This window comes from Tupaia chinensis, unplaced genomic scaffold (genome assembly GCF_000334495.1).
Source record: "Tupaia chinensis unplaced genomic scaffold, TupChi_1.0 Scaffold000355_1, whole genome shotgun sequence".
In the NCBI taxonomy this organism is placed as follows: Eukaryota; Metazoa; Chordata; class Mammalia; order Scandentia; family Tupaiidae; genus Tupaia; species Tupaia belangeri.
In genome coordinates this window covers 14,351,807-14,362,011 of record NW_006159850.1, presented here as the reverse complement: position 1 = coordinate 14,362,011, position 10,205 = coordinate 14,351,807, and the positions used below count along the sequence as shown (strand labels likewise).

Genomic DNA, 10,205 nt, shown 5'->3' with positions numbered 1-10,205 from the left:
TCCTTCTCCCTCTCCCTCCCCCTCTCTTCCCCCCCACCCGGGTCAAATTAAAAAATACTAATAATAAAGAAGTAAAATGGCGCTGAGAGTGGTCAGAAAAACTCAAACTACAGACTATTCTGTAGGAAAACAGATCTGATCTTCAGAAAGTCAAAGTAATTGTGAAGAGGCAAGAGAGTATCCAGATGGAAAGATATAAAAGAAACATAACAGAACACAACACAGTGAGCCTGACTAGATCATAATTTGGAATAATGGCTATAAAAGTCATGCCTGGGACAACTACGAAATGTCCCGTATGGACTGCGTGCTGAAATGCGAGCACGGAAATCCTGTCCACTTCCTGACGTCCGAGCACTGCGGGAGTGCAGGCGCTCACCTTTGCTCTGCGTGGGGACATGCAGGTATTGAGAGGCAGAGCCATCAGGTCTCCAACTTACCTTCAAATGGTTCAGAAGAAAAAGGCAATAGACAAAATAGATATGGATAGCCGTTAACAATTGTTCAAACTAGTTATTACTACAGAAGGCCTCTACCTGAAAGTTTTCTAAAATGAAATAGCAGAAATATAAGTAAAAGGCAAAGAAAGGGGAGAGCATTTTTGACCAGGAGACATGAAACTACCACTAGAGAAATAGGAACTTCTTATTAGACATGGCAAATGAAATACATGTTTTATCTGGGCTCTTTCCCCAAACAGTACGCTTCTTTTTTGATGCATAAATCCTGAGAGCAAAGAGCAGGGGAGAGGAGGAGACAGTGGTGAGTAGGATATGTCAGTGGAATGTCGGGAAGAAGGCAACAAGTGGAGGGGGTAACTGACTCAGAAATGCCAAGGAGGACGGAAGCCCAGCTAGTGGTTGGGTACTGCCAGGAGCTGAAACTGCAACTCCACACACTCCCTGCCCACTTCAAGCTTTCTCTGGGATTCCGGCCCCCCGTCTGAGGGAATAAGGAGCCAGCACCCTACTCAGCTCTAAGCAGCAGCCAACATCCTGACCCTATAGTACCATCAGCCCGGAATGCAGATGTGTGGTGGCATCTCTGTCTCCTGCGCATGTGCACGCATGTGCACATGTGTGTACATGTGTATAAGATGAGTATCTAAGACCTCCCACTCATTTTTAATTAAGGCTCAAGAAGAGCAGACCACCTCATCTAAGGGAGGCCGACAGAAAGTAAAAGAAAAAGTAGAACAAATCCGCGAGACTCAGAAGGACAAGCGCAGCATGCACTTCTTTTTTAGGAAGGGCCTCTCTGGGGGAACCTCTGGGACCATTGCCCCCCTGTCGGACATAGACCAGAACAACTTCAGTGGGCAGCACTCCCAGGAGAAATTCATCAGGTAGGCCCCCAAGCAAGCCGGGGAGGGGAACGCTAAGGCCCGGATGGAGGGTGCAGCTGTCACAGCACCAGATGAGAACAGGGCCGTCCTGCCACCAGGCCCCCTAGACCACCATGCCTGACTCCAGCGGGACAAGACTTCTCCCAGGCAGCCATCCTGTCTTCTCTCAGACTGGGGGAACACTCTCACTTGAACAGCCCATGTGGTCCTTCACAGGTTGAACCACTTCCGGTGGATCGTGCCAGCCAACGGGGAAGTAACCTTGCGAGTGCACTTCTCTTCTAACGACCTGGGGAACTTTGATCAGACGTTTAACTTTGAGGTCCTTGGAACTCGGCGCCAGTACCAGCTCTACTGCCGAGGCGTCTGCACTTACCCATACATCTGCCAAGACCCAAAGTAAGTGTATTTTATTTTCACAGAAGAGGTCTCCAGGCCCATCTTCATTTCCCCTCAAGGTGACTTTTAATAGCAACGTGGAACAGGACGACATCCCAGGTCCCCTTGTTGTATCAGGCTTCCTTGTCTTGGACATTAACTAAGAGCCTCAGGGATGATGTGACACCGTGAGGCAGAAAGAGGATGATAAAAGGCAGCATAGAGAGGGGGGGAACGTCTTCCTTTACTTATTTAATTATTAGGTAAATTTAAACTGGTTTCCTATTTACCGTTGGGCTTTTTACCATATTATATAAATAAATGTGTGAACCTTCATGGGTGATCGTCTTCCTGAGCTCCTGAACACACCAGTGCAGTGTATGCACTACTTAAACGCAGCTGGTTGAGCAAGCTAGCAGTGGCCCCCCAGGAGGAAGGAGCCTCTTCCAGTGTGTCCACTGGATGGAGCTTTTATGCAACCTTCTTCAGAGGACCCCACTGGACCCAGGAACGCAGAAGCTAATTACTACCTACCAGAACTAGTTTTCCATCGGGATGCTCAGGAATTTTTCTAGCTGGCTGCACTAGGACAGAACATCTAACTCAGCTCTGTCATCAGCCCTCGTTACGGAAGGTAGCAGTGAAAATCGTTTTCTTGAGTTCAAACTATACTCTCTGGGGATGCTGGGAATGCGGGAGGCTGTAATAAAGGCTCCACAGAGGTCCTCAAGTTAAAAGTCACTGTCTTCAGACGCCTGAACCCTTTGCTGAGTGGGGAGAGTGGGGGTGGCATCGAACTTCCATTCAGGCATCCTCTCCTCGCCTCTTCCTCCCTGGGTGCAGAGTGGTATTCCCTCAGCGGAAAATGGACATCAAGACAGATGAGGTCGTCTTTAAGAAGTATATTATGAGTTCGGAGAGATTTTACTTCGGGCCGCTGCTTTGTGGAAAATCGAGAGATAAGTACGTACCCTTATTTCAGAGCAGATTCCAGATTCCTGGTGGAGCTCATGAAGAGTCCAGTCAGGTCCTGCCTAGGCGGCGCCCCTGCTAGCACTGCTCGGCTAGCCCGGAACCACAGGTCAGGAGCACTGGCTTCTTGTGCCCCAAGGTTTTGATAAGTTCCCAGATGAATGCGGGACGCCAGTTTTCCCAGTGGGAAGGCCTGCAAGAGGACCAGGTTTCCAAAGGGTGGGATCAAGGTTCACTTTGGCATATGGTGAGTTTGGAGTCTTGGGCGGTATCTCTAGTCGCCAGGTAGAGCAGGGAACAGGCTATACAGCTTTCGTTCTCAAAAGAGAGGTCTGTCTGCAAGACAGCAACGGCCATGGGCCTAGATGAGATGACCTGAAAAGAGAGCGGTTGGGAAGGAGAGAAGGGCCAAGCATGGAGGCCCAGAGAAATTCATCATGACAAGACGAGAAGCCAACAACGAAGATGAGAAAGAGAGAGGAGCTACTGGGGGACTCCAGGAAAGTGTGGTGTCACAGAGCCACGAGAAGAGGGGTGATCACTACCTCGCATGCTCAGAGAGGGCGGAAAGGTGAGGCAGGGACATCACAGGATCTCCAACAGGGAGCTCACTGGGGGCCTTCGCAGGAGTCCCTTTGGGGGCAGTTCTGGAGTGGAGTCCAAGTGAAATCGCTGAGGAGTCAGTAAGAGATGAGCCAATGGAGACCAGGTGTAAAGAAAACTCTCAGGGAGAGCTGGACTTCAGAGGGAGAGGGGCGGGAGTTGCAGGTGGAGGAGAGACATGGAGTCCAGGGAAGTCTGTTCATACACTGTTGTTATTTTCTGGGGGTTTGGTTTTGGTTTTCGTTTTTGTCAAAGGACATGTGAGCTTACCGGAGAGAGACAGAGAGAGGGAAAGTGAGAAATCACCCCTCAGGGGAAATGGCCAAGCTGCAAGCCCTTCTCCTCCATCCTCTTCTCAGAATTTTCACAGGCACATACACACATGTACCCAGCACGATTTTCAAGCCACCAGGTCCAGAATTAGAGCCTCAGTGGGCCACGCGGGAGTCCAGTGCCTGAACTACCATGGCCTGCCAGCCCACACACTGTTGTTCTTGCGCTGCTTGTGTACCAAGAGGGAGCAGGAAGAGACTGGAGGGTCAGGAAAAGGTAAGGGCCATCAATGCTGTAGGTCCCCGAGACAGCAATCGGGATGTGGCGTGCTGGCCTTTACCGTCCTCGGAAGGAGGACGATAAGATGACGTCAGGCGGAAGCCCGTCAGCCAGTTTGCTGGGAACAGGGAGGAGGTATCTGTGTTCTCCACGGCAGATGCTGTGAGGTCAACCCCGCAAAGTGAGAGACGTGAAGGTGAAAAATGTCGAGTAAATGGTGAAGGTAAGAAAAACAGTGTTTGTGGAAAGCGGGAGAAGGGGCATGTTGGAGAATCAGAGTATCAGGCAGAACTGGGGACCCAGGTACGGTTAATGATCGTAACTCTGAGTGATACTCCGTTCACCATTTCTGTGCACATTGCTCATCGTGTCTGCAGGAAGCGAGCCAAGATCTCCACCATGTCTGCATTCAATCTGCCATTCGCTGTGCTACGCAGAGTGTCTATTTCTGTGCTTCCTTGGTGGCGCTGAGGGTCCCTGTTTGACCTCCATTCCCTTATCTCCTCAAGTTACTGTCTGCAATGCTAGACTAGAAAGTGGCAGGAGGGTTTGCTGATGATGGAGAGGGCCTGCAAGGCCAGGCGGAAGGGACAGGAAGGAGAAGGCAGGCGGGAGGCCACGGCGTGCAGTCTGGGGTGGGAGTCAGGGGTACGACGGTTGTTCCAAGAGGGCGGTGTTCAGGGCAGCATTGGAATCAACCAGGACATGGGGCCAGATGACACCTGGGTATCATTAACCTTGGCTGAGCCTCGGTGTCCTCATCTGCAAAATGGGGACGGAACAGCACCCAGCCCGCAGGTCTGTGAGGACGGCACTGGGGAAGGCCCTTGAGACCTGAGCTCCGTGCCAGGCGGTGGTGACGTGCTAGATATAAAGGCCGCCACCCCGCTGGCACTTATTTACACAGAGTTCTCTGTCTCTCGCTCATACTTGGTCTCTCTGAGTAGTTTTTTCTCTTGCCATCCTCTGCCGTCACCTGTCCCAAAAGCCTTTTCAGACTGTTTCTGTTCTGGCCTGTGCCATGATTGCCGATGCCCGGCGTCTTTGGCCTCCGTGTTTTCTCCTGTGGTTCCTTTTCTGCTCAGTTGCTATTCACTGAGCATCCTCCAAAGCCCGCTGTGCTGGACTCTGCACGTGTCTCCCAAGGGACGAAGGAACAAAATCAGCCTGGTGACAGTGAACGAGGCCAAATGTCAGAACAGTAGTATTTTGGGAGAGTGTGGGAGGAGGTGAGTGAGGTTGTTTCTAAGATAGAAGTGAAGTTCCAGGTTACTCGGGCGCTAATCTCTCCTAGGGACAGAAGCACACGGAAGGGTAGATGTGCATATTTCTCAGTTAAAATTCTTTGTGCTCAGGGCCAGCAGGTGGCATGGCAGTGAAGGTGCTAGACTCCCACTTGGCCAACCATGGTTTGAGTCACAGACCTGGTGGCTTGAAAATCATGTTGGACACTTACATGCCTGAAATCCCAGGAGAAAGGAGGCGAAGGGATTGCAGCATAGCCATTCCCCTGGTGGTGGTGGTGGTGGGGGGGGTGATTTCTCACTTTCTATCTCTCTGTCTCTCTCTGGCAAGTGAACATGCCCTCTGGAAAAAAACTTTAAAAATTAAATAAATAAAAATAAAAAAACTTTGCACTAAAGATAAGTACCATTCATTGGGTATTTGACATCTGTAGCTGTCTCGAGAGCTTCAGGTCCACAATCTTACTTACTACTCAGCAATCTTGAGAGGTATTATCACCCCACCATAGAGATGAGGAGACCAAGGCTTAGGGGAGGTCAAGTCACAGTGTAGTCTCAGAGGTAAGTCTGTACAAATACGAATCTTGTGTTCTTAGTCTCCATGCCCCTGCCTCAGCGTAATCGCACTGTCCTGATTTGCTTCACATCCTCTCTTCCACTGAGATTCGCACTCAGTCCTCACAACCACATCCACATTTTCGTTCATTTCCAGGTACAAGTCATCCTTGTTCCCAGGCAATACGGAGACTCTGACCATCCTGAACAGCTCCCCCATGGTGGTGGAGGCGTTCTTCTGTTTTCAGAATGATGTCAAAGCAAGCACCTACTTCCTGGAGCCCACCAACATGACCCTGAAACCCAGCGAGAAGCAGGTACCGTCACAGGGGCACAGCTGACCAGGGCGAGGGTTCTAGGGACACCTGTGGACTTGGCATCCTTGATGTGAATGTACTCTCTTTGGACTCTCCCCTCAGATGCTAAATGTCTGGGCCTACCCTACTGCAGTTGGCGTCTTTGAAGACAGCATTGTCTGCTGCATCAAGGAGAACCCAGAGCCAGCCATCTTCAAATTAAGCTGCCAGGGCATCCGCCCAGAACTGGAGCTGGAACCCAGGCAGCTGCACTTCGACCGGCTCTTGCTGCACAGGTCAGAGCTCTAGATGACGCCAGGACCGGACTGGAAATGAAGGGACATCTAGTTCTAGGTGCCCAGCTCATCCCGATTCACTCTGGACCTTTTCAGTTTTAGTACCAAAGGTCTTGTGTCCTGGCCAACTCCTTGGCCCTGTGCTAACCAGGGCAGTTAGTAACCCTATTTAGTTAACAGATTGTTAACTTGGGTTCAGTAAATAGATTTCAACAGGTCAAGGACTGCCCCCCGCCACCCCCTAGATTAACTGCTAAAGTAGATGCATATGCACATGACATATTTATTCTATGTTTTTCTATGCAAAAATGCACCATGACTTTTCTGACATCCCAGCAGCTTTCTTCAGACTCTCACAGTAGTCCATGGCCCCACACAGTTCAGAATCTTCACTGCAGAAATTACAGCACATACAGAGAGCATTAGACCAGAACCGGCACGTCCACGCTCATTCATGAGACTTACAGCAGTGCCCCTTATCCACAAGGGACACGCTCCCCACCCCTAGTGGACGCCTGCAACCACAGATAACACCAAGTCTTATGTAAACTATATCTTTTACTATACATACATACCTAAGATAAAGTTTCATTTATAAATTAGAGAGAGATCAACAATAACCAATAATAAAGTAGAACCATTAGAACAATATGCTGCAATAAAAGTTACGTGAATGTGGGTTCTCGCGATCTCTTTCGAAATACCTTGTGTACTGTAGATTTTAGCAACCTCAGCCTGCGTTTTCTTTCTTTGTTAAATCAAGAGCTTTCCTGTCAGTCCCGTAGCGCCGCGGTTAAACACTGTGTGTAGCTACCCTGATCCCACGTGGCTGACCATGGTTTGAACTCTGGCCCCAGCAGCTTGAAAAACATGCTGGAGGTGGGAACCAGCAGTTAGCATAATGGCTATGTCGCTGGACTCCCACGTAGTCGACCGCGGTTCGTGTTCCGGACCCGGTGGCTTAAAAAACTCACGCCGGGCGCGTGTGCGTGCGTGCCCAAGATCCCGAGAGGAGAATGGAGGAGAAGGGATTGCGGCGTGACCATCCCCCCTGGGGGGTGATTTCTCGCTTTCTGTCTCTATGTCTCTCTCTGTCTGTCTGGCGAGCGCACGCGCCCTACAGTGAAAATCTCTCCAAAAAAAAAAAAAAAAAAAAAAAAAACATGCTGGAGGTGTGTGCATACACGTCCAGAATCCTGATGGGAAAGAGAAATGGAGAAAAGGGATTGCAATATGACCACATCTTACTGGAGTGCTCTCTCTCTCCCACAGTCTCTGTCTCTCTGTCTCTCTGTCTCTCTTGCAAGTGCATATGCCCTCGAGTCATTAATACCAACAACAAAATTGAGAACTCTTACCTTTTCACTTCAAGGGCACACTTTGTGACTTCTCTTGGCATACTGAATTTTCAGCATTACTGCTCTTGCATTTTGGGGCCGTTATTAAGTAAACCAAAGGTATAGAACACAGTAAGTACTCTGACAGCAGGACAGGCATTCTGGTAACCTTGAGGGCTATGAGGTGACTGTGAGAAAGAGGGAGGGGGAAGATGAAGGCAAAGCAAAGAGGTCGGCATTTCAACGATTGATGAGTTAGGTAAAGGGTGTAAAGGAATTCTTACAAGTTGCTGCAGGTTTTAAATTGTGTTATTTAATTTGGAATAATTTGGAGTAGTTTGTACATAACAAAAAATTAAGGGTGGTGCAACTTAGACCAGTACCAGAACTTATAAATTAAATAAGCAGAAATAAGAGTTAAGAACATTTTAAACACACACACACACACACAAAAGAGAAGTCGTGATTTTCTTTAAAAAAAAAAAAAACATCATTTAATCCTGACAGAATTTCTTTTGGTCTCTGCAGGAAAGAATCCAAGGTAGTTCTTCTCCGCAATGTCACACCCCTCCCGGTGGCCTGGCGGATCAGCAGCCTGGAGCACCTGGGTGAAGACTTCACCGTGTCCATGATGCAGGGGATCATCCCCCCCAAGGCCGAGTACGGCCTGCACTTGCACTTCCAGCCCTCCAAACCTGTCAATATCAAGAAGGCGATTCGATTGGAGGTGAGGCTTCAAAGACACACTCACAGACGCAGTTACACGCACACACACACAGAGCCAGGTCTCCCTGGCACACGCTCCCACCCCATCCCCGTTTGATATCCACAACCCGCAACACCTTGTTCTGCACACAGCCACGATCTCCGTAAAGGCAGTATTGCTCATGGCTGAGTTTCCAGTGCCAGGAACAGAGCGCTCCCTCAGTGTGGAATGAATGAATGAGTGAATGAATAAGTAAACGGTGTTACCAAATAGAAGTTGGCATTAAATTCCTGATTCCACGCCCCCCAATCCTGGTTGCATGTCAGGTTCCTCTCAGGAAATGTCCTTTCCATCCTCTGGGTCCTGACAGGAACCTAGAAGTCATCCTTGAGCGGTTGCTTTTCCTGATGCCCCCACCCCTGTCACCTTCAGCACAACCCGCCAACAAGCCTTGCCAGTTACGCCCCCAGCGGAGCCCCTTCCTGCCCGTTTCTGTGTCTGCACTGCTTCCGCCACCCTCGGCCAGGCTGGTGGCAGGATCCCTCGCCTAGACGTATTCAGAGGCTTCCTCTTACCGGTTTCCCTTTTGAATTCTCTGCAAGTGTCCAGAGGGATCTTTACAGTGTCAGTCACACCCAGCGCCTCCATTTGAGCGTCTCTGTGGCTTCCCGCTACAGTAAGAACAGGGTCCGGGCCGTACCTGTTCCAGAGGCCCTCCCGCCTTCACAGCTGCATCTCACTCCACCCTCGCCTCACTGGCTCCTGCCAAGCCGTGTGAGCTCTGCCCTGCCGCAGGCCCCGACCTTGCTACTCCCCTCCTGGGACTCTCTCTGGACTGTGTGGGTGGTGGCTCCTGCACCAGGGTCCCCTACACATCACTGTCTCAATGGGGCCTCCCTGATCAGCCCATTGAGGAAATCCCTGTTGAGTGCAATTATTCCCCCTGTCTTCTGTCCTTCAGGACACCCACCCCTTTCAGACATGGTCCCGTTTCTTTACTTTTCTGTCAACTCCTTCAGGGCAGACGCTTGCTTGCCTATTCCCCACCTGCGTAGTTTGCTAGGGCTCCTATCGCCAATCACCACAAACTAGGTGACTTTAAAGACATCGTTCTCACACAGTTCTAGAGGCCAGAAGTCTGAAATCAGGGTTTGGGCAGCCATGTTCCCTCCGAAGGCTCTCGGGAGGAATGCTCCCCTGCTTCTCCGCTGCTGGTGGCTGCCAGTGTCCCTTGGCATGTGACTGCATCCCTCTCCTCTCTGCTCTGGCATCACACAGCCTTCTCCTGCCTGTGTCTTCTTCTGTCTCTTATAAGGACGGCCGGCATGGGGTTGAATCCCACTCAGGTGATCCAAGATGATCTCATCTCAAGATCTTTACCTTAATTACATCTACAAAGACCCCTTTTCTGAAGAAGTTCACATTCACAGTTCCAGGAGTTAAGAAACAGACATGCCTTTCTGAAGCCACTAATCATATCCCATGTCTAGCACAGGTCTGGGTGTAGCCGCTACTCCACAAAATCAAGTGAGTGATGAACGCCATTGACTTTGTAATGCTTGGATTGACCCTGCAACCCCCAGGGGATCACCCAAGCTTCTCTCTGAATACCTCCAGAAACACTCCAAGCAGCCCGATCTCCCTGTAAGCAAGTCTGTTCAAACTTCTTGAGTTGGACTCTGATTTCTCCCTATAATTTACATGCGTTAATCCTGTTTCTACTTCTTGGTGCCGGTCAACGGACTTATCTCTCTTATTCCTTAGCCTTGTCAGCCTTTCAGATCCTTGAAAACAGATAGATATTGATAGGTTCATTCAGTCCACAAATGTAGATGAAGCCCAGATGAAGCAGCTGCAACTCCACCCACTGTCCTGCCTGGCTGGGGGTGGGGAGAATCTCCCAGGGTCCTTGTCTCTTTCT

General features: G+C 50.0%; 1 protein-coding gene across 1 annotated transcript in view; it reads left to right on the top strand.

The window, feature by feature from the left end:
* Positions 1 to 10,205, top strand: part of HYDIN (HYDIN axonemal central pair apparatus protein) — a 378,086-nt gene that overhangs the window by 297,729 nt on the left and 70,152 nt on the right. Inside the window, 6 exon segments of the mRNA XM_006152662.1 lie at positions 1,134 to 1,345; positions 1,562 to 1,744; positions 2,567 to 2,686; positions 5,807 to 5,966; positions 6,069 to 6,241; positions 8,107 to 8,305. Coding sequence (XP_006152724.1) covers positions 1,134 to 1,345; positions 1,562 to 1,744; positions 2,567 to 2,686; positions 5,807 to 5,966; positions 6,069 to 6,241; positions 8,107 to 8,305 — 1,047 coding nt within the window.